Source organism: Musa acuminata, chromosome BXJ2-7 (assembly GCF_036884655.1).
Source record: "Musa acuminata AAA Group cultivar baxijiao chromosome BXJ2-7, Cavendish_Baxijiao_AAA, whole genome shotgun sequence".
Taxonomy (NCBI): Eukaryota; Viridiplantae; Streptophyta; class Magnoliopsida; order Zingiberales; family Musaceae; genus Musa; species Musa acuminata.
In genome coordinates this window covers 27,735,001-27,758,321 of record NC_088344.1, presented here as the reverse complement: position 1 = coordinate 27,758,321, position 23,321 = coordinate 27,735,001, and the positions used below count along the sequence as shown (strand labels likewise).

General features: G+C 39.3%; 2 protein-coding genes across 2 annotated transcripts in view; both read right to left on the bottom strand.

Moving 5' to 3' along the window:
- Positions 1-1,045: 1,045 nt before the first annotated feature.
- Positions 1,046-4,525, bottom strand: LOC135617484 (uncharacterized). Its single transcript, XM_065117736.1, has 3 exons — positions 4,179-4,525; positions 1,503-1,833; positions 1,046-1,410 (listed from the first exon to the last, which is right to left on the bottom strand). Exons 1-3 carry the CDS (start codon positions 4,451-4,453, stop codon positions 1,327-1,329), a joined length of 690 nt encoding a protein of 229 aa, XP_064973808.1. The 5' UTR covers positions 4,454-4,525; the 3' UTR covers positions 1,046-1,326.
- Positions 4,526-4,915: 390 nt separating this feature from the next.
- The window catches only part of LOC135616377 (uncharacterized), a 24,480-nt gene continuing 6,074 nt past the window's right edge, over positions 4,916-23,321 (bottom strand). Inside the window, exons 2-5 of the mRNA XM_065115564.1 lie at positions 8,800-8,925; positions 8,631-8,708; positions 7,105-7,200; positions 4,916-5,410 (exon numbers count right to left, since the gene is read on the bottom strand). Of these exons, the coding sequence (XP_064971636.1) occupies positions 5,342-5,410; positions 7,105-7,200; positions 8,631-8,708; positions 8,800-8,925 (369 nt within the window). The 3' untranslated portion in view covers positions 4,916-5,341. The remainder of the gene's footprint in view (positions 5,411-7,104; positions 7,201-8,630; positions 8,709-8,799; positions 8,926-23,321) is intronic.

Here is a 23,321-nt window from a genome sequence, read left to right as displayed (position 1 = left end):
TTGCCCAATCGGCTTGTTGACCTCCGCAACTCTGATCTTCTTGGCGTAATATCCGCTCTTCTAGGCTCGATGCCCGAACTCATGGCACGAAGTATTCTACCAACACGTCGACCGATCCTCCGGCTCGACGTCTAATCTTCTGACATGTTCCACTCCGACCCAATATTTGATTCCTCTTACTTTAATTAATTTACCTCTCCTGATCAAAGCTAGTCCTACGTCACTCAAAACACAGATTAAATCATAACATTATCAATTAGTTTTATCATCAAAACCCGAGATTCAACACAAATTTTAATCTAATTGACTGCGTCTCTCAAAATAAGCACTCACAAGTTTCGATCAACAGCATGCAAGAATTATTTATCAATTGAGATAGCTCAACACTTGGATTCTTATGAATATTACTTACACAAAATAATTATTTATCAACTAAGATAGCTAAACACTTTTGGATTCTTATGAATATTACTTGCACAAAATTTAATCTAATTGATTGTGACTCTCAAAACAAACACTCACAAGTTTCGATCGACAACATGCAAGAATTATTTATCAATTAAGATAGCTAAACACTTTTAGATTCCTATGAATATTAATAATACAAATTTTAATCTAATTGATTATATCTCTCAAAACAAGCACTCATAAGTTCCGATCGATAACATGCAAGAATTATTTATCAATAAAGATAGCTAAACACTTTTGGATTCTTATGAATATTACTTACATAAATTTTAATCTAATTGACTGTGTCTCTCAAAACAAGTACTCACAAGTTTCAACGACAACATTCAAGAATTATTTATCAATTAAGATAGCTAATCACTTTTGGAATCTTATGAATATTATTTACACAAATTTTAGTCTAATTAATTGTGTCACTCAAAACAAGCACTCACAAGTTTCGATCGACAACATGCAAGAATTATTTATCAATAAAGATAGCTAAACACTACTGAAAACAGAAAACACAGAGATTGCTTTCTTTCTACCTTTAATACATGAATTGCCTCTTAAGCAAAAAAGCTAACAAAAACTTCCGAGTTCATAAGATCTTGACGGTCATATTCACTTTGAGACAATGAAAGATACAAAATAGATGCATGTTTTTGGAATACTAGCTTCACATGTTTTGATCTATAGAGATTTTTCCTTTCCTGATCACATCCACACCCCTTGTTTAGCAGCTGCGTCATGCCAAAGCAACTAACATTCTTAAACAATCCATGATGAATTCCTGCATATCTGTAATAGTGATCTATCTACTAGAGAATGGAGGATAACATTACTACCATAAACAACAGAATGACTCTATATATATGGTTATTCCAACTTAGCTATTTCTTTCTCCCACTTGAGCCCAAACATTTGACGGCCAAAGGGCACAATGAGATTGTACCGAAGAACCTGCAATATATGTAGATGAGGAAGAACTCGATAAATCTGACGTCAATACACATCAATGAAAGACAAAGAACAATGGATCTAAAATGATTCACCCTGTCATTGATATCATGCATCTGAGCCTTGAGAATCTCTGAATCATCCTGCCACTTCGAGTCTTCATGATCTGATTTGTTAGCCCAAGCTTTCTTCAAGGCCAGCCTCCACTCTGTAATTTTGCTGCGAATTTCCTTGTTCAGTTCCACCCACTCAGGTGCACAACCATTTCTTGATAGGATTCTGTATAAGGTGTCTTCTGCAGGATCCACATGCGGGTTTGGGTTGAGGTTAAGAGGTCGGCCCTTTCCAGGTAGGTTCTCAAAATGCCCTTCTTCCATGGAATGCCATATCCTTTGTTCCACAACATTGACTATATCAGTCTCTGACCTGCCAAGGGGACCATAATACATCCAAAAAGCTCAGAAGCATTTTTTTATATGTAACTGTAACAATCAGATCCCCATCCAACATCAGAAAGTCCGAGCACACAAGATTCGGAGGATAGCATAAAAGTTACTTTAGTACATGATCACATCACATAGAGCTATATACTGAACAGTTATCACTATTATAATAAAGCCCTTTCCTTTGTTTTTCAATTATTGATCCTGAAGCAGTGACAATGTCATACAATACCTGATGCAAAACCAGAAAACACTGATCACCGGATGGATGTTTCCTAAATCAAAGTCTTGTAGAAAAATAATATTTTTATTTTGATTCAAGCATTTTCTTTCTTGCATCAAATTAGTTAATCAATACACCTGAGAGATACACCAACAACAACAAAGCAACTTGGAGTGATGGATATGAATTACCAAAAGATGAATGCAAAGATCAGATGCATTCAAATCGGATTGCAGAAATAGCATCATGATAAGACAAATGCAAATATCTGATTCTTCCCAAGTTCCATAATGGCAGAAAAACAAACTGCAAGAGAACCTTATGTATCACCTTGCTGCGGATGATGTTTCATATAAAATGCTTAACCTCCATATCAACCAAAGGTGATGGGACATTTTCTTCAAGGAAAAGAAAGAAAGACAACGCATACAATACATATCAGGTTGTCACACATGAGCTTTCATATAAACTGCTTAACTTCCATATCCACCAAAGGTGTTGAGATATTTTCTTCAAGGAAAAGAAAGAGAAATAAAGCAGACAAGAAAATAAGGTAGGGATTAGGTTTGTGGTAGGTGGATTTACAAGATTTCATGACTTTGGTAACACACACACACACACACACCCCCACACACACACATGCACATGCACGCACACGAACATGCACGGAAGTGCATGAGATGCCCATTCCCTGGAAATATATTTGCACTTTCACATTCTCTGGTGCTATTATCAATTTTTTATGTACAGAAGCATCATGAAGAAGACTGATGAGTATGATGTCTCTGAGTCCTCTATTTTCTTAAATGAGCTACAGTCATTTCTTTATTCCAAAAACATATATATTCATTTTAAGACCACACTATTGGATTTATAATAAAAGACATGACAGTTAGGATCTCTCCGCTTGGTCTTATTTGATAAGCCTGAAGGGGATCTTGCCGGTGTGCTGTTTGAGTTTTTTCATGTAATTATAAATTCGGTTTTTCTACCATGCTGTGAAATACAGTTTCATATTCCTAAAAGAAATCATGCATATTTTGAGAAAAATCGTGGTACTGTGCAGGCAAAGCTTTGATTTTGTTTGTCATATACTAATGCATAGAAGTCATTGACATCTTACGATTGACCACATAGTTGGTATGTCCAATTTAAAGATCATATAACAGTCAAATGATGATTTTAAGCATTCTTGACTTACTAACTCAAAACCCCATTTGCATTTTACACTTGCTAGAGATGAAAGGCATGAGCATTAGCGTCACACCAAATTTACAACACTCATCAAGGTTGAAAAGTTGGAGTCAGAATAAGCATATGAAGATTAGACATCCAACAACCAACTAGGAGTTCATTTCTAGACAGGTTACACAGAGACCATATCAATAATCAGTCTCAACTGGATTTTAATTGATTGACAGGATAAAAGAAAGTGGATTGCTGGTATGTACATGATTAGGAACAAGCAAAAAAATAATATCGTTCAGAATTATAAATAACAATGAGAACAAATACAGGAAATATCTCATGAAAATAGATGAAGACTGTGTCCAATTACAAGGCAGAAGTAAGGTGACTAAGGGGCATGGCAAAGAGGTATGACTGCTCCGAGTGATATTGGTCTCATGGGTTCAGAATGCAAAACTAGCCTTCACACAGGTGTAGAGGAAGACTCGTGTACTCCTTCCTGATTTATATTAAGCGGAAAATTATTTTATCAAGTAATAGAATAATAGAATACCAATTCTTTATAGCAAGGTGAAGGGGATGGAAGCAGAGGACATAAGGATCATCAAAGGTGGCTTTTTGTCCTCACATCATTGTTTGTTACGCAAAATATAAAAACAGAATTTTTGACAAAAGGATTTTAGGTAAAAATCCTTCCATCATATCACCGATGGGCTGCGGTCTTCTTCTAATTCCCTCCTTCAAGATTGGCGGGAATTCTATTATGTTATGAGTAACGACCTCGAAGATTGGAGGAGTTCTATTAGGCTATGATTAATGATAATCCTAAATAATAACAAACAAACCATGCAACCCACTCCAAAGAACTAGACGATCACATGGAACATGCCAAGAATATGAATCGAAATCGCGATGACCTGATGGCGTTGCCTCGGCCGCGTAGCTCAGGCGGGAGTTTCCGTTCATTTATGGCGTCAACGACCGACGACAGACGGTGAGGGAGCTTCCCCTGCTGACGCCGTGACGATGAAGAGGAGGAGGAAGAGGGAGGCGTGGATGTGGACCCAGTGGAGGCGGGGTCGGGATCGGCCCAAGAGAACGACCAGAGCGGGCGAAGCCCTAGCCGCAGAGACGGGAGGAGCGCGGTAAGGATCCGCCCGCGAAGCGGCGGCGCCGCTACAGCTCCGACCATCGGGAGATGCGCGGTCGATGCCCCTCGAGAAGCTGATCACGTGGCGGTCTTTTGAAGGCGGTCAGCGATTGAGTCGGTACGCGTCCCACGTGATGGCCCGCGGAGTGCTCAGCAGCGCCCAGGGTTATACGTGGACGAGGAGATGACACGTTGACCATCCAGGTGGAAAAATGAGGACACCGTTATTGACCTATCTATCCTTTTTTTTAATTATCACTAAAAAATAATACAATTTTTTTTTTCATAGATATTTATACGAAAAATAATGAGTTAATCACAGGACAAGACTGCGATCCATCTCACTTACAAAATAAATTTAATGTTCAAAACATTTCATGTCGTACTTGTAAATTTTTTCCTCGTATTGTCTCTTCAAACATCACGTTCGTCTCTTTTACCTGCAACTGGCACATGTAAAGGTTTCTAGCTATAAGCAATCATACCCCAAAGTGACGGCAATAATAGGTGTAAAATTGAGTTTAAATCAATAATTTAGAAGACACTTTGTAATACACAGAACAAAATACAATCTGTGGACATGTCGACATGTGAATTTGAATTCCACAGCATTAACAGAACTTTCAGAACACTTCTGTTGAAAATGTTAATCCTCTATAACTCTTTTTTCCAGTTACATTCATTCTCTCCCTCATTTCTTTCCCACAACAACAGAGCTTTGATTCAACTGTCATCCATGGAAAGAGAAAAAAGGGGGACCTTTGTTCCCCTCTCAATTGGATTGAGTATAGCACACTGATATCAAGTTACAGAGGAGCACTACTCAGGCCGTCGGTACAGGTTTATTTTCACATGCTATCTATCACAAGTTTAGATTGCAACATCATACGTACACAAATACGTTCCAACAAGAAACCCTATTGGCTATGATTATTCATTTTTGTCACCTTCTGTACCAGATCTCTGAGGTTCCACTGATGACACAGTCTCGCTTGAGCCCTGCGACATAGATCAGTCAAATACAGTGGATGTAGAAAAACAAAGATAGCATGCAAAAAGGGTTTATGGTCCATAAAAGCATTAATGTTTCGAATTTTATAGTTCAATAACAGAGAGCATAATTTACAGTCTAAAGAGAACTAGCAGATGGTTAAGGAAGCAATGTTTCATGCACATGTTGTAAAGCTCCCAGGTAGAAAGGCTGTTAGAATGTTGTAGTAATTGCTGTCATTGACTACAGCATTAAAATATGAATGCATTTCAAGAAACAAAAAGAAAATTTCAGAGTAATACAAGTAGAACAAAATGAACCATCATTCAGTGCCTCTGGATCCACTACATTATCAGAGATTCCAGAAGTTTCGAACAAGCTGCATAACTCTATATTTCTCATATCTTCAAATGGAAAGGCTTAACAGGTTTCTTCAAATAAACAAGTGAACATGTAAGATGTCAAATATAAGGAAATGAATCCTCCAAACAACACAGGTGCAGTTAGTGTTAACCATACCAATTTACACTATTTCCCAAACATTTGTCTCTGCTTAGAAATATATGTTAGTCAAGGATGGGACCATAGAGAGCATCTTTTTTTTCTTTTTTACTTTTGACCACAATAATCTTTTCTAGACATGGATAACCTTTGATTTCAGACACTATAAAGCAAATAAGCCAAAGAGAACACTTGTTATCCTAACCAGCCAGCATGATGTATAACACCAATTGAAGTGACAGAGACCATGTCACTAGCTACCTAAAATGCTTTAGGCCATTTATATGCCAGAAATCAGTTTCAAAGCTTATATCAGTTTTTACACTGATAAACCAAAATAACAAGTTTCCCAGCCAAATTGGATATGTAGGTAACTGACTTGGCAATAGAATACAACTTCAGGACAGATCCATGATCAATCTTCCAACAAACTCTCAACACTCTAAAAGATTGTGCTAAATATTATGTGATGCAACTTTAAGAGATAAAACCCAAAGATAATAACCTCAAAGGCCAGTTGGTAGGAAGTTAATTATAGTTAGGTGTTAGGATCCTTTTATTTTATGAGCTTTGAATAATGTTTATTGAGTCTGTTTAGTTCAGTTAGAGTCAGGTAGAAGTTTATTTAATATTTATTTATTATTAAGAGTCCAAGTCCTAGTGACTCTAGGTGGAACTCTATAAATAGTGATGTAACACTTTCTTTCAATCAATCAATCAATGAACCAATCAATGAAGGAAATATTATTCTAGTCTGTGGACCAAACCCTAGGAGGTCGATCCCCTCGAAGTGATCAAGGAGGCCGATCCCCTCGAAGTGATCATCCCTTTTTCTTTCATTTCTTTCATTTCTTCTATTTCTTTTACGATAAAACCTTAGGGTTCTACCATTAGGTTATAAAACCAAGAAAAAGACTTCCATAATTTCCTTACTATTGGGACAAGCTGTAAGCTAAAAAGCCAAAATTAACATAATAGCTTGTCAATATCATGTGTTGTAGAGTAGAGCTTTTTATTGCATATACAACTAGCGTGTGTTGTGCCAATGTGGCTTTGCAGTGGTAGGAGTCATAGTTTCTCTTTCTGCATCAACTGAGAAAGGGAAACAAATCTAGCTCCTCAACAAGTTATTATAAACAGGTATCCAGTAAAAGAAACAAAAGTACTAGATTTCCCTGATAAATAAGAAGCATTAGCTTACATCAACAATCTTCTTGACTGCAGGCTTGTAAGGACAAGAAGGTGGCACCCTTTCAGGCTTTCTGTATTCCCAGCCAAAAAGCCAATATATTTTACCCTGTAAGAATGTGAAGAACATACAGATAAGTAAATGGTTTATTCTGAAAGAAGATATATAGGAAGAACCACATGGTACAATGAATATGTTTCAATAACTAGTGTAAAGTACTGTTATTGCAAACCATTTAAATACCGTAGTGCTGTTAAATGTGATCAAGATACAAACTTATTCTATTAATCTACTTAATCAATTATTGATGAAATTAGGACACCAAATGTTTTGTATCATCTGGAAGAAATGGCAAAGATAACTGATTTATAAAACATGTGGTAGTATCCCTTGAAGGTTGCCTTTCACAAAACATAATAGGTACCTCAGTAACGATATTGCTTACAATAGGTATGTGACAAAAAGTAATTTATTATCTTCAAGAAGTGGAATGAACTGCTCCTATATATTCAAACAACTCATGCAACATGTACCAAAGTTTTATAATATACATTATGTGTAGTCACTTGAGCAGTAATCTTCAAACTTCGCTTCTACAGTCACCAATGTAAAACTCTACTGGCAGTTTGAGCAGAGGAATTGTAGATTCAAAATTTCCTCATCTATCACCCACCTTAAATTTGCTAGAATATAATTATTTGTTTTATGTTCATTAATTCAGCAAGTAAACAAAAAAAAACTTAAGATCCAGCATAAGGTGGTAGGGGTGAAGCCCAGAACATTGCATGGCACCTGTGGCGCATACATGTGACATGCCAATAGGTGGCTGAAAAGGAGCTTAAATATTAATGCATAATACCCAACAAAGGTACATATGCAAGCAGACCCAGGGTGTGATATGAGTAGTAAGGAAGCCAACTTGGGAGATTGAAGGCAAAAATATGGATTAATTTACAAGTAAACAATAAGAAGAACAATAAAGATCAACATGATTAAAGACGAGCTCTTAGACAGAAATTATGAATTTGAAGTGATTAACATATCATATGCCAGGGTTCCATAACGTAAAAGCACGAACCTTTTCCTTATTTATTCACAGATAGAACAAAGCTGCTACAACTGTTGTACAACCAAAACACAAGCAATAACTTAAAAAAGAGTATGTGCATATAAACTAAAATTCATAGCCAGGTAACTGATCTAACATTCGTGAGGCATCTATAAGAAGCACAGTTCAACTTGGGGGAAAAATGATCTCTGGGAAAGGAAACGGGGAAAAAACATCGAACGGGGTAAACTTGAACAGGTATGATGTGATGATCCAGAGAAGTTTTTATATGCGTTATGAAACAATTACTAATATATGAAGACTCAAAAGCACAAAAAATTAAGGCACAATGTAAGATTTAATTTGCTGAAGACAAAGACCGACATCTGACCGATGATCAAAAGGAAGAACTTTGCAGAACCATTAGTCAGATTGATCGCACAAAGGAATCTCAGTGATACGGGAGGAATCACAAAATCAGAGCGCTTACGACGATGAAATAGAAGAGCAGAGGCAAGGCGTTGACCACGGGGATGAAGAACAGGGGCAACAAGCACGCCAAGCACACCTGCAATCCCGATCGCAAAGAAACCATGAACAAATTCCAAGAAGAAAAGGTAAATTTGCAGAGATCAAGTCAAGGAAGGTTGCTCGCTTACCATCTTCCCTCTCGACGCCGGATCTGTGTCGATTGTTGAAACCGCAAGGGATCTGGGAAGGTCGAGAGCCGTGAAAGTGTCATTTGGGCCCGGCCCAGCACAGTATATATACACCTCCTTATATGCCTAATAATTTATATTTTATGTTTATCTATATATAACTTAAAAATAATTATTATAAACTCTTAACTTCAATAAGAATATAATAATTTACATAATGATAAAAGATCCATATAATATAATCAAGCGTATAAAGCATACACCATGTAACCCTTTCCTTTCGTAGATTTTAAATAAAATAGTTTCACTATGTTATAAAAATTGATTGCATAAAAATTATAAATCAAACTTTTAAACTTCTATGTCATTATCATCTTCTTCTTAGTCATGGTCCTCGTTATCTTGTTCGCTGTCAATTTTTTCATCTTTTTCTTATTAAGTATACGTAAGATAGGATGATATCCTTCGTAGTGTCAAAGAATAACATATAATTTTTGTCATAGTTATTATCACGCCATGCTTTATCCTAAGAGTTTTCTAGTCAACCAATAATTTATTGGTGCCATCCTCGATTTCACATCCACAATGACATGTTCCTTTGATTAAATCACCACCAAAATATATTTCTTATAAAATAAAATAAAAATAATATTTATTAGAAGTTATGATTGTATAATAAAAATATATTTTTATAAATAATTTGTATACCTTGCCAATTGCTTGTAGATCTCGTGATTATACCAATATAACCATACACCGAGTGGAGTTTAACAAATTCAAGTAGTTTTTCTTCATTATCAATTTTAAAATTTTTAATTCTTATATTTTAGAATAATTTAAAAATTAGAAAAATAAAATAATAATTAGTTAGAATCAAATCCATGTAAAAAATATTAAAATATATCAATAAACTTGTAAAATCTGTATTCTTATCTTTTTTTCATTATAATCATCTTCTAGTTAAATCAGGTACACATTTTAAATTTAGATCTAATATTATTTAAATTTTATATTTTAATATTAATTTTTTATATAATAATAATATAAAGACAACTTTTATGCTCACATTATGATCCATCCTAAGTGTTCGATTAATGCTTGACCTATGTCATCCATTATTGTCTTATAAGATATCTTTATAGCAGTTATACATTGCTTCAATCACTATTGTGTTACTTCTTCTCTTATAGGGAAATCTACTAGTCGATATCTCCGGTGAAAGATAAAAATAAAATTTGATTTTTTAAAGTTAAGTACTAGATTATTGTGCGACGATTAGTGCGTGAGAAAATTGTAAAATCGAAAAACTATATGTATCATGTTAGAACTATTACTAGATCATATATCCCCATAATTTTCAAATCTGATGGAATGGATGAAGAAGCACTTAACGATGCTCCTCAAATCACTGCAAGATCTAGCTATATCCCATTCTCGATCTCTATCCAATTATCTAGTTGGATCTCATCCACTTATCCAATTATCCAATTGGATCTCAATCCAAATGACCCTAGCTAGGGATTTTATCTGAACGAGCATATAAGAGATATTCTTCTTACGATATCGAGAGTGGATGATCCTCTATTGACACATAATTATCTTCATAAGGTTGGCTACCATTCCCGAGAATCGATTGTACTAGATCTGAAACTTTCAAACTTATAAGTCCAGCGTCAAAGAATGAAGTACTTAAATAAGGCATCTTTAGTGTCTTAAGTCTAAGGACCAAACATACAACTATAACTACAGAATTACTGTTTGACATCAGGTATTATTAACCATCCAACATTCCGTAAATGGATCAATCAATAAACTTATTCTCCAATAAGCACTTGCATTATACCTCTAGTGTCCCCACACGAGCAACTATGAGACCAACCGCCACCATCATATGGATAAGTATACAATGCACCAGTCTATCCGATTATTTCGATGTCCTTCTTGAGTAACTTATGACCGGGATGATTTCAGATATGTGTTTAAAGGCGAATCGGTCTCATTATTGTGATTCTCATTGCACAGATCCAAGGACATCACAATATACATTCATATAATATGTGATAAAATACCAATAATAATAAACAAAGAGATCATCGTAGTATGTCACAGGTGCCTCACGTGATTGGTATTAGAAAATCTAGGAGCAACATCACATGCGCAGCGGAAGAACATAAAACAAAAATCCTAAATTTCCCAATATGTGTTTGTCGTCATGCAAAGATTGGTGCACGAAATCTGCAAAATAAAAAACTGCATGTCAGAAAGATAGTTGTGTTACTTGGGGAGATCGTATATCCCTGAATTCCTATATATCTATAGGAGTGGATGAAGGAGGTCAAGTGTCATCCTCTCTAGCAATGATCTACACAGTAGGGCTACAACTACGCTCCTCAAATCTCTAGCCCTATTATCTGAGGAGGAGAAGGGGAGATGAGAATAGGAGGTGGCTACTAAAAAGGCCCCAGCCTATGGGCCTTTAGTTCTCTCCTATTTATAGAGACCCACAATTAACCCTAATGAATCCTGCCTTATTGGGTATTGGATCTCTAACTAATTACCCAAGCCTCTTAGATTAGTGGGTCTCTACCCAATAATCTCTTATTAGTTCTCATCCATGGGATCTAATAATTCAAGAGCTTATTGGATATCCAATAAGATAGGGGCTCCAACGGATATCTCATATTCGAATCTCTAGGCCCAATGTCGAGTTGGCCATGAGTCATACTTGTCAGAACTCCTTCTAGCTCAATAAATTATTATATCCATAATAATTCACTCGACTCATCGACTACGCACATACTAGGCCACTACACTGTAGTCCCTAGACGATACAGGGGAATCCAATCCTTTGGACCTATTTGTCCTCAATTACCGTGTACTTATAGTCTCTCATCCATCTAATATCCCAAATACCATATACCAGGCTTGGTGCTGTCAAGCCAATATAGTTTCTCCTTGAGTCTCGCTCTAATCGAATTCTCCTGGAGAACTCCTTCTCTCTCAATTCGAATGACCTTGACCAAGAATTTGTTTGATCAAGAATATATAGGATATTCCTCTTATGATACCAAGAGCGGATGATCCGCTATCGACACTCAATAGCCCTCGTAAGGTTAGCTGCCACTCACAATAACTGACTGTACTAGATTTAGAACTTCCAAACCTATAAATTCGATATCAAATAGTGGAGTACTAATACATGACATCTTTGGTGTCTCATATCTAAGGACCAGATACACTACTAAGACTACGGAATCGCTATATGATAATAAGGCATCATCAACCATCCAGTATTCCATAAGCGGATCAATTAGTGAACTCATTCTCTAATGAGCACATACACTATATCCTTAGTGTCCCCACACGAGCAGCTATGAGACCAGCTGCCTCTATCATATGGACGGGTATACAATACACTAGTCTGTCTGGTTATCTCGATGTCCCTCTCGAGTAACCTATGACTAGAATTATTTAGGGTATATGTTTAAAGGCGAATCAGTCTCATTATCATGATCTCATCACAATCCGATTCTTATTGCATAGATCAATGAACATCACAATATATATGCATATATGTAACAATCAATATAAAGTGATAAAATACCAAATAATAATAAGCAAAAAGATTGTGTGTCAAGTCACACATACCATCACTTACGTGATTGGCTTGTAGGGCACCTATGATTAGCAATATCCCACTTGACCTAAAGCCAATCGCCTATATGTCTGATCCTCATCAGACCCCTGTGACGCTCAAAGACAATTTGAGACAATGACTTTATCAGTGAATCAACGATGTTATCTTCAGATGGAACTCTTTCCACTAGTACATCTCGTCGGGCCACGATCTCTCTAATAAGTTGGAACATCCTTAGAACACTTCTGATGAGGTCGAGGTTCCCTCAATTGAGCAATCGCCCCGTAGTTGTCATAATATAAGGAAATCAGCTCCTCGCTACCTAGTACGACTCCCAGATCTGTGATAAACTTATTCATTCAGACTCCCTCCTACCTCTACTGCAGCAATGTACTCTGACTTTGTGGTCGAGTTAACAGTAGTATCTTGCTTAGAACTCTTCCAGCATATTGGTCCTCCATTCAGGGTATATACATGCCTCGAATTTGACTTGCTATCATTGACATTAGACTGGAAACTCGAGTCCATGTAGTCTTCAACCCGGGGGCTACTACCTTCATATATAAGTAAAATATCCTTAGTTCTTCTCAAGTACTTAATGATACACTTTACTAATTTTCAGTGCTCCAAGCCTAGATCCACCTGATACCTGCTCGTGACACTCAGAATATGCGCTATATTAGGCCTGGTACATAGCATGACATACATGATAGATCCTATTACTAAGGCATAGGTTATCCTATCCATGTTCGTCCTTTTTTCAGGAGTCTTTGCGGACATACTCCTAGAAATCAATATCCCATATCTCATCGGTATGAGACCTCTCTTGGAATTTTCCATGCCAAACTTTTTGACAATGGTGTCTATGTACCTGGATTGAGACAAGCCAAGCATCATCTTGGATCTATCTCTATAGATCTGAATTCCTAAGATATAGGATACTTCCCCTAAGTCCTTTATGGAGAAGTGTCTAGATAACCAAGTCTTTACTATAGATAGCACTTCTACATCATTCCCAATGATCAGGATGTCATCCACATATTGCTAGTCATAGGTGCCCAGCAAGCCAATCACATGAGTGATGGCACGTGTGATTGCTAAGAGAGTAGTGTTCCTTGAGAAGGAATACATTCTTGGCGGAGACAGTGGGAGAATGATAGAGTTGAGCGAGGTTGGAGAACCAAGCTCAAGCACCACTCTACAGCCCGAGTTTGTTCAGGTACCTAATACACAAGTTTCAACTTTACGCAGGTCTGATAGAGTATCCCATCCTCCTGAGAGATATGTGGGACATATTAGAAGAGAAGATGTTGAGGATATTGATCCTCAGACCTACGAGGAGGCTATTATGAGTATAGACTCCGGGAAGTGGCAAGAAGCCATGAATTCTGAGATCGATTCTATGTACTCCAATAAGGTTTGGAACCTAGTTGATGTGCGCGAAGGTATTGTACCCATCGGTTGCAAGTGGATCTTTAAGAAAAAGATCGGAGTAGATAGAAAGGTAGAGACCTATAAAGCAAGGCTAGTGGCTAAGGGGTATCGTCAAAGGCAAGGTGTTGACTACGACGAAACCTTCTCACCCGTAGCAATGCTAAAATCCATCAGAATTCTATTGGCTATTACAGCACACTATGATTATGAGATCTGGCAGATGGATATGAAAACCGCATTCCTCAATAGGAACCTCGAGGAGGAGGTGTATATGATGCAATCTGAGGGATTCGTGTCTAAGAACTGCCCAGATAAGGTGTGTAGGTTGCTTAGATCCATTTATGGACTAAAGCAAGCTTCCCGAAGTTGGAACATAAGATTTGATGAGGCAATCAGATCTTATGACTTCGTTAAGAACGAAGATGAGCCTTGTGTGTACAGGAATGTAAGTGGGAGCATTATCACCTTTTTTGGTGTTATATGTGGATGACATCCTCATCATTGGGAACGACGTAAGAATGCTATCCACAGTAAAGGCTTGGTTATCTAGACACTTCTCCATGAAGGACTTAGGGGAAGCATCCTATATCTTGGGGATTAGAATCTATAGAGATAGATCCAAGAGGATGCTTGGCTTGTCCCAGTCCAAGTACATAGAAACCATTGTCAAAAGGTTTGGCATGGAAAATTCTAAGAAATGGCGAACATGGATATGATACCTTATGCCTTAGCAATAGGGTCTATCATGTATGTCATGCTATGTACTAGGCCTAATATAGTGCATGCTCTGAGTGTCACGAGCAGGTATCAGGTGGATCCAGACTTGGAGCATTGGAAAGCAGTAAAGTGTATCCTTAAGTACTTGAGAAGGACTAAGGATCTTTTACTAGTATATGGAGGTAGTAGCCTTAAGGTTGAAGGCTACACAGACTCAAGTTTTTAGTCTAATGTCGATGATAGCAAGTCAAATTCAGGGTATGTGTACACCTTGAATGGAGGAGCAGTGTGCTGGAAGAGTTCCAAGCAAGATACCACTACTGACTCGACTACAGAGGCGGAGTACATTGCTGCATCAGATGCAGCAAAGGAGGGAGTCTGGTTGAAGAAGTTCATTACATATTTGGGAGTCATTCCGGATAGCGAGAAGTCGACTTCCTTATATTACGACAACTATGGGGCGATTACTCAAATAAGGGAACCCGGGTCTCATCAGAAGTGTTCTGAGGAGGTTCCAGCTTATCAGAGAGATCGTAACCCGAGGAGATGTAGCAGTGGAAAGAGTTTCATCCGAAGATAACATTGCAGATCCACTGACAAAGCCGTTGTCTCAGATTGTCTTTAAGCGTCACAAGGGTCTGATGGGGATCAGACACATAGGTGATTGGCTTTAGGTCAAGTGGGAGATTGCTAGTCAAAGGTGCCCAGCAAGCCAATCACGTGAGTGATGGCACGTGTGACTTGATACAGAATCTTTTTGCTTATTATATTTTGGCGTATATCACTTTATAACTATTGCATATGTGCATATATATATTTGATGTCCTTGGATTTGTGCAATGGGAATCGGATCGTGATGAGATCACGATAATGAGATCGATTTACCTTTAAACACATATCCTAAATAATCCCAGTCATAGGTTACTCAAGAGGGACATCGTGATAACTGGACAGACTGGTATGCTGTATACCCGTCCATATGATGGATGCAGCTAGTCTCATAGCTGCTCGTGTAGGGACACTAGGGATACAGTACAGGTGCTCATTGGAGAATGAGTTCACTGATTGATCCGCTTACGGAATGCTGGATGGTTGATGATGCCTTATTGTCAGACAGCGATTTCGTAGTCCTAGTGGTATATCTGGTCCTTAGACTTGAGACACCAAGGATGTCCTGTATGAGTGCTCCACTCTTTGATACCAGACTTATAGGTTTGGCTGTCCCAGATCTAGTACAACTAGTCATTGGGAGTGGTAGTTGACCTTACGAGGGCTATTGAGTGTCGATAGAGGATCATCCACTCTCGGCGTCATGAGAGGAATATCCCATGTGTTCTTGCTCAGACAAATCCCTGGCCAGGGTCATTCGGGTTGAGAGAGAAAGAGTTCTCCGGGAGAATCCGATTAGAGCGAGACTCGAGTAGAAACCGTATGGGTCTGACAGCACAATGCTCGATATACGGTGTTTGAGATATTAGATGGATGAGGGACTATAGGTATACGGTAACTGAGGATAGACAGGTCCAATGGATTGGATTCCCCTGTATCATCTGGGGACTACGACGTAGTGGCCTAGTACGTCCGTAGTCGATGAGTCAAGTGAATTATTACAGAGATAATAATTCACTGAGTTAGAAGGAGTTCTGACAGGTATGACTCACGGCCAGCTCGATATTGGGCCTAGAGGGTCACACACATATGGTAGACATTGCGATGAGTAGAGGTTCGGATATGAGATATCCGACGGAGCCCTTATCTTATTAGATGCAGATCCAATACCCACGAGAGGAGGACCCATTAGGGTTTGACAGGGGACCTCTATAAATAGGAGGGATTCAGAGCCTCATAGGCTAGAGCCTTTGCTTGCCTTTCCTATTCTCCTCTCCCTCTCCACCTCAAAGCAGGCCTGGAGTTTTGAGGAGCGTCGTCGCAACCCTGCTGTGTGGATTACCGCTAGAGAGGAGGACGCTTGACCTCATTCACCCTCTCCTAAGGATCTGCAAGGAAACAGGGATATATGATCTCCCTAGGTAACACAATCTACTCTATATGCAGTTTTAAGTTTCACAAACTTTGCGCACCAATCTTCGCACGACGACGAACATCTTTTTGGGAATCGGGGATTTTGTTTTCTTGTTCTTCCGCTGTGCATATGATGTCACCCCCAAGATTTCCCAACACATATAACACCAAGAAGGTGATAGCGCTCCCACTTACCTTCCTGTACACACAAGGCTCATCTTCGTTCTTAACGAAGTCATAAGATCTGATTGCCTCATCAAATCTTATGTTACAACTTCGGGAAGCTTGCTTTAATCCATAAATAGATCTAAGCAACCTGCACACCTTATCTGGGCAGTCCTTAGACACGAATCCCTTGGGTTGTATCATATACACCTCCTCCTCGAGGTTGCCATTGAGGAATGCAGTTTTCACATCCATCTATCAGATCTCATAATCATAGTGTGCTACAATAGCCAATAGAATTCAGATATCTTTTAGCATTACTACGGGTGAGAAAGTTTTGTCATAGTCAACACCTTGCCTTTGATGATACCCCTTAGCACTAGCCTTGCTTTATAGGTCTCTACCTTTCCATCTACTCTGATCTTTTTCTTAAAGATCCACTTACAACCGATGGGTATAATACCCTCAGGCGCATCAACTAGGTTCCAAACCTTGTTGAAGTACATGGAATCCATCTCAGAATTCATGGCTTCTTGCCATTTCCCAGAGTCTATACTCATAATAGCCTCCTCGTAGGTCTGAGGATCAATATCCTCAACATCCTCTCTTTTAATATGTCCTACATGTCTCTTAGGAGGATAAGATACTCTATCGAACCTACATAAAGTTGGAGCTCGTGTGTTAGGTACCTAAACAGACTCGGGCTATAGAGTGGTGCTTGAGCTAGTTTCTCCAACCTCGCTCAACTCTATCATGCTCCCATTGTCTCCGCCAAGAATGTGTTTCTTCTCAAGGAACACCACTCTCTTGGCTACAAAGACCTTTTGGTCCTCAAAATGATAGAAATAATACCCACAAGTTTCCTTGGGGTATCCCACCAACTTGCACCGCTCTATCCTTGATTCCAACTTATTGGGGTTGTCTCTTTTAACGTGGGTAGGGCAACCCCAAATCTTAACAACCTTAAGATCGGGCTTTTTCCCTTTCCATATCTCATATGGTGTAGACACTACCGACTTAGTTGAAACTCATTTAGAAGGTAAGCTGTGGTCTCTAGGGCATATTCCTAGAATGAGATGGGTAGGTCAGCGAAACTCATTATGGACCATACTATGTCTAACAGCATACGATTTCTCCTTTTAGACACACCATTGAACTGAGGTGTATAAGGAGGTGTCCATTGGGATAAAATCTCATAGTCCTTGAGGAACTAGGTAAACTCTGTACTTATGTACTCACCTCCTCGATCTGATCGTAGAGTCTTGATACTCTTTCTAATCTGGTTCTCCATTTTATTCTTAAATTCTCTGAATTTCTCAAAGGCCTCTGACTTGTACTTCATTAAGTACATATATCCATACCTTGAGAAATCATCAGTAAAGATAATGAAGTAAGAGTAATCACCAATGGCATGAGTTAACATGGGTTCACATACATCACTATGTATGAGTTCCAATAGCTCAATGGCTCTCTCTATATTTTCACTAAATGGAGAGTTGGTTAGTTTTTCATAAAGGCAAGGCTCGCAAGTTGCATATGACTCATAGTCGAATAGATCTAAATACCTATCCTTTACTAACTTTTGAATCATTCTCTCATATATGTGACCTAGCCTACAATGCCACAGGTATGCATTGTTCACCTCATCTCGTTTCCTCTTAGACATATTAACATTCATGATATGTGGAGTAGTGTCTAGTATAAACAAATCATTATGCAATGTTCCTTTCGTAATGATCTCATCATCTAATAATATTGAACAACTATTGTTCTAAAAAACTAGTTTATATTCACTAAGTGTCAAACATGAAATGGAAATAAAATTTTTCATAATAGAAGGAACAAAATTACATATATCTAATGCAATAATAGCTCTACCAGGTAGATGTAGGGCGACCTCGCCAACAACTACTGTAGTAACTTTTGCTCCATTGCCCATCTCGAGGTCTATCTCATCTCTTGCCAATCTCCTTGGCCTTGCTAGAACCTGCAACGAATTACAAATATGATAAACACTACCAGTATCCAATACCTATGTGTTATCATAAGAGTATGAGAAATGGAGACTGATTATGAATATACCTGAAGCTTCTCCAAGCTTCTGTTTCACTATCTCTGTGAGGTACTCTTTGTAGTTCCTCTTCCAGTGCCCATCTTTGCCATAGTAGAAGCATTGGCCTTTGTCCTTTGCCGGGTCTTTCTTAGCAACCTTTGCTTTACTTGGTCTGCTCTTGCCCTTGTCCTTCTTAAGGGACTTTTTTGCTTTCCTTTTCTTTTTTGTCTCACTAGTGTAAAGAACTAGCTTCTCCTTTTTTATAGTGCTCTTTGCCTCCCTCAACATATTGAGGAGATCTAGGAGAGTCACCTCAAGCTTGTTCATATTAAAATTCATTATGAACTATAAAAAAGAATATGGTAGGGACTGAAGCACAATGTCCACACACAAGTTATCCTCTAGGACCATTCCTAGACCTATGAGTTTCTCTATCCACTCAATCATCTTTAGGACATGGTTCTAAATCAGTGTCCTCTCAGTTATCCTAGTGCAGAAGAGGCTCTTGGATATCTCATATTGCTGAGTCCTTCCTTGTTCCTCAAACAGTTTACGGACATGTAGGAGAATGGATTTAGTATCCGTCTTTTCATGTTGTCTCAGTAAGTTAGGAGTCATAGAGCCCAACATGTAACACTGAGCAAGAGTGGAGTCATCAATGTATTTCACGTAACGAGTGATCTCATCCTCGCTTGCCCCTTCCTCGGGAGAACAATTCTCAAGTTGCGGAGCTAATCCATATAATTTGGACCAGTGAGGCGGTTGACATCAAGTATGCCACATAAGGGATTTGAAAGCGACATTTTCTAAAAATAAAGATACAGCAGAAATAAATAACATGCAGATTTTATAAAAAATAAACAATCAAGATATGAACTTCTATTTTAATATGCTCCCACTATTTTACTAGCAAGTCACACGACACCCTCAGCACGTGAAACAAAAGTCTCCAATAGACTTCTTGTGGGGATCAGGATCAAATCAGCGTCTTAGTGTAACCTCGAGGGACTCGACCAATCACACTAAGCCCAAAAGATAGGCAACTCTTGTCGATCATAACTCCTTATGATTCCCATCCTATTCGACCTCCGAATCACCATGGTCTCGAGGGACTCGACCAACCATGATGTTCGGTCAAGTCAACACCATCGTTACAAGATGAGTCTAATTATATAATATACCCTCGGGGGACTCGACTAAGCATACAATGTCCTCAGGTCACCAGTGACATCTCTATGTCGTAGGCAAGATAGCGAATCGTGTATAGGTGAGCCTCGAGGGTCTCGACCAACTAAACCTACATCGGGAATCGATCCCTACCTATAACGATGGAAGGCCACATGGATTAATCTAATGGTCTCACATTTATCGACTTAATATTATCGAGAGAAGGATTTTTATGATCTGGTCTCCTAATATAACATGTCACACATATATATATTTAATATATATCTACATCGCATGTAAATATATGTACATATTTAGTAGGTGTATAAGCAATCACACCAGATGATTATGGACCACAACCTAATGTGATCAAGTCCGAGCCAGTGGGCCTAATCACTCACATCAAGATATATATATGCAGCGGTGCATCTCTATGCCCTGTGATCATCCATCTCATCCTCGTCGGTTCCATCGGCATCTCGACGTATCTCCATGCATCGTGATCGTCTGTCTCGTGGGTCACGCTATCGCTTCCATGCTCCCACTGCACCTCCTCGTGTGATTACAACTTAATCATAGGCACGCAGACCCGACAATAAACGAGGAATAAAAATAAAGGCTCACAGGTCCTAATAATAATAATCACAAGCACACACATCACACGGTCCATGATAATCCGTCCACATATCATATATCACATGTATAAATCATCATCATGTAGGACTACTAGATAATAATAAAAAAAATAATCAAATATTAATATTTTCTGAATTCAGGGACATATAGAAAATTTTTTGACTTCTAAGGGGTATTTTTATAATTTAGATAAAATGATAGAACTGAAAAATTTTAAATTCACAAGGGCAAAACTATCATTTTGCCCAAAACCTTAAAACTCCCCATGCCCTGTTGGCTACAGCCACCGCCACCCTGCCGACGATGGCCTTGTGCGGCGGGGGGCACGGGGCCGCCGCCCTTGCGGGTGGCACTGCCCCACGTAGCACCCGAAGGCTGCTATGCTCACGGGCACAATGCCCGCAAGTGCCATTGCCCTACGGTGCCTCAGCCTACGTGTGTAGGGCCGTAGGCACCGCTATCACGCGACGCCTCTACCCGTGGGTCTAGCATCCATAGGTGTTGCCCTTTCGCATAGGCGTAGTGCCCACGCGTAGGTGGCCGTCGTGCCTATGGCCCTGCCTGCACGTAGATGGCAGTGTTGCCATCTACGATGGTAGCAAGGGCAGCAACAATTGCTGCCCTTTCTCGCTTTTACATCAACAATTTTCACGCTAAAAGCTGTTAGGACCGGAGCGGCACTAAGAGGGGGGGGGGGTGTGAATTAGTGCAGCGGATTAAAACTCGTAAGTTTAAAAATGATTTCATAAATGCATAGAGATTTCAATTCGTCAATGACTTGGAGAAAGTAGCTTGAGTAAAGTGAGAAGATAACCGAAAGCTTGTTGCTATATAAATAATGGTTTCAGAAAAGTAAGAACTCACACATTCAAGGAACACACCAATTTAAAGTGGTTCGGTCAAAATGACCTACATCCACTTACGAAGCCTTCTTCAATAGGCTCCCAACTTCCACTAGCAAATCACTTTAAAGGGGAAGGACAAATACCCCTCTTACAACCTTTTACAAGTGGTTCACACTCTTACAAATTTTCAAAGAGAAAGAGGGAGGTGAACACTTAAGCTATTGAAAACAAAAACTTGCTAAAGACTTTGCTAAGACTTTTATCTCAATCTCTTGCTTCTCAAAGGTTGTTATCTTAGCTGAGAATTGAGGGGTATCTATAGGCCCCAAGAGGATTCAAATTTGGGCTCCAAATTTTGAATTCTCTTGGGTTTTCGAGACTGACGGTGCTACCGCCTGTCTATGTCTGACAGATAGTGTACTAGCGGTGCCACCGTCGGACCTCTCGGGTGTTGGGTGGTGCCACCACTCAGTTCTCGGGTTATGGGCGGTGCCACCGCCTACACTATTTCAGCTCACTGGTTGGGCTCCAAACTTAGCCCAAACTAGTCCGAACTAGGGCCCAATTGGCCCCTACTGGGTTATAGGATTAACACCTAATCCTAACCCTAATTAATGTACTAACTATGAATTTAAAGACATTTCCTAAGCTATTACAAAGTCCGCAAGTCAAGACTTCTTCCGGCGAGCTTTCGGCGAACTTCTAGTGGTCTTCCGGCGAACTCTCGGAAACCATTCTGCGGACTCCCGGCAAGCTCCTAGACTTCACGATTTGATCTTAGCGAGTTCTAACGAGCTTCTTTGGCAAGCTCCGTTCTTTCTCGGTGAGCTCTGCGAACTTCCCACGAACCTTCCGGCGAGCTTCCGAAAAACCCTTCGGCAAGCTCCCAACTCATTCTCGGCTAGTTCTAGCAGCATTCCCGATGAACCTTCGGACTTCCGTTGAACTCTCGAACTCCCAACGAATCCTTCGCGCTTGACTCCGGCACTTTGTTTCGCTTTATGTCTTCATCGTTATCATAGTTAATCCTACACACACAAGCCAAAACTCTACTCCGATCTAGACAATTATTACAACCCGAATTGACATTTTGTTGCCCGACACGTCATTGGTTGGCACTTCGTCCGATTCTTCAGCGCTTCGTCCTCTCTTGCGGCTTGTTGCCCAATCGGCGGTTGACCTCCGCAACCCCGATATCCTTGGCACAATTCCGCTCTCCTTGGCCCGATGCCCAATGTCCGAAGCCTTCTGCCATCCAATATCCTAACGTGATCTCCTCCGGTGCAACGTCAATTCCTCCTGCGTCAACTGTCTAATCCTGATCGAGTAGACCTGCATCACTCAAAATACAGTTAAACATCTAAACACAATCAAATAGTTTCATCATCAAAATCCGAGTTTCAACAAAAGCTTCTCCAAAACACAACACACGTAGTCTAAAACCAATCTATCACACGAACAACCTGGCTTGGATACCACTTTTGAAAAATCTTGGGACAGACATCACATATGCAGTGGAAGAACAGAAAACAAAATCCCTAATTTCCAAAGATATGTTCGTCGTCGTGTGAAGATTGGTGCACAAAAATCCGCGAAACTTAAAACTACATGTAGAATAGATTACGTTACCTAGGGAGATCGTATATCCCTGAATCCCTGCAGATCTCTAGGAGAGGGTGAAGGAGGCCAAGTCCCCTCCTCTCTAGTGGTGATCCACACTACAAGGCTGCGACGATGCTCCTCAAAACTCCAGACCTGCTCTTAGGTGGAGAGGAGGAGGAGAATAGGAGAGGTAAGCAAAGGCTCTAGCATATGAACCACTAAATCTCTCTTATTTATGGAGGTC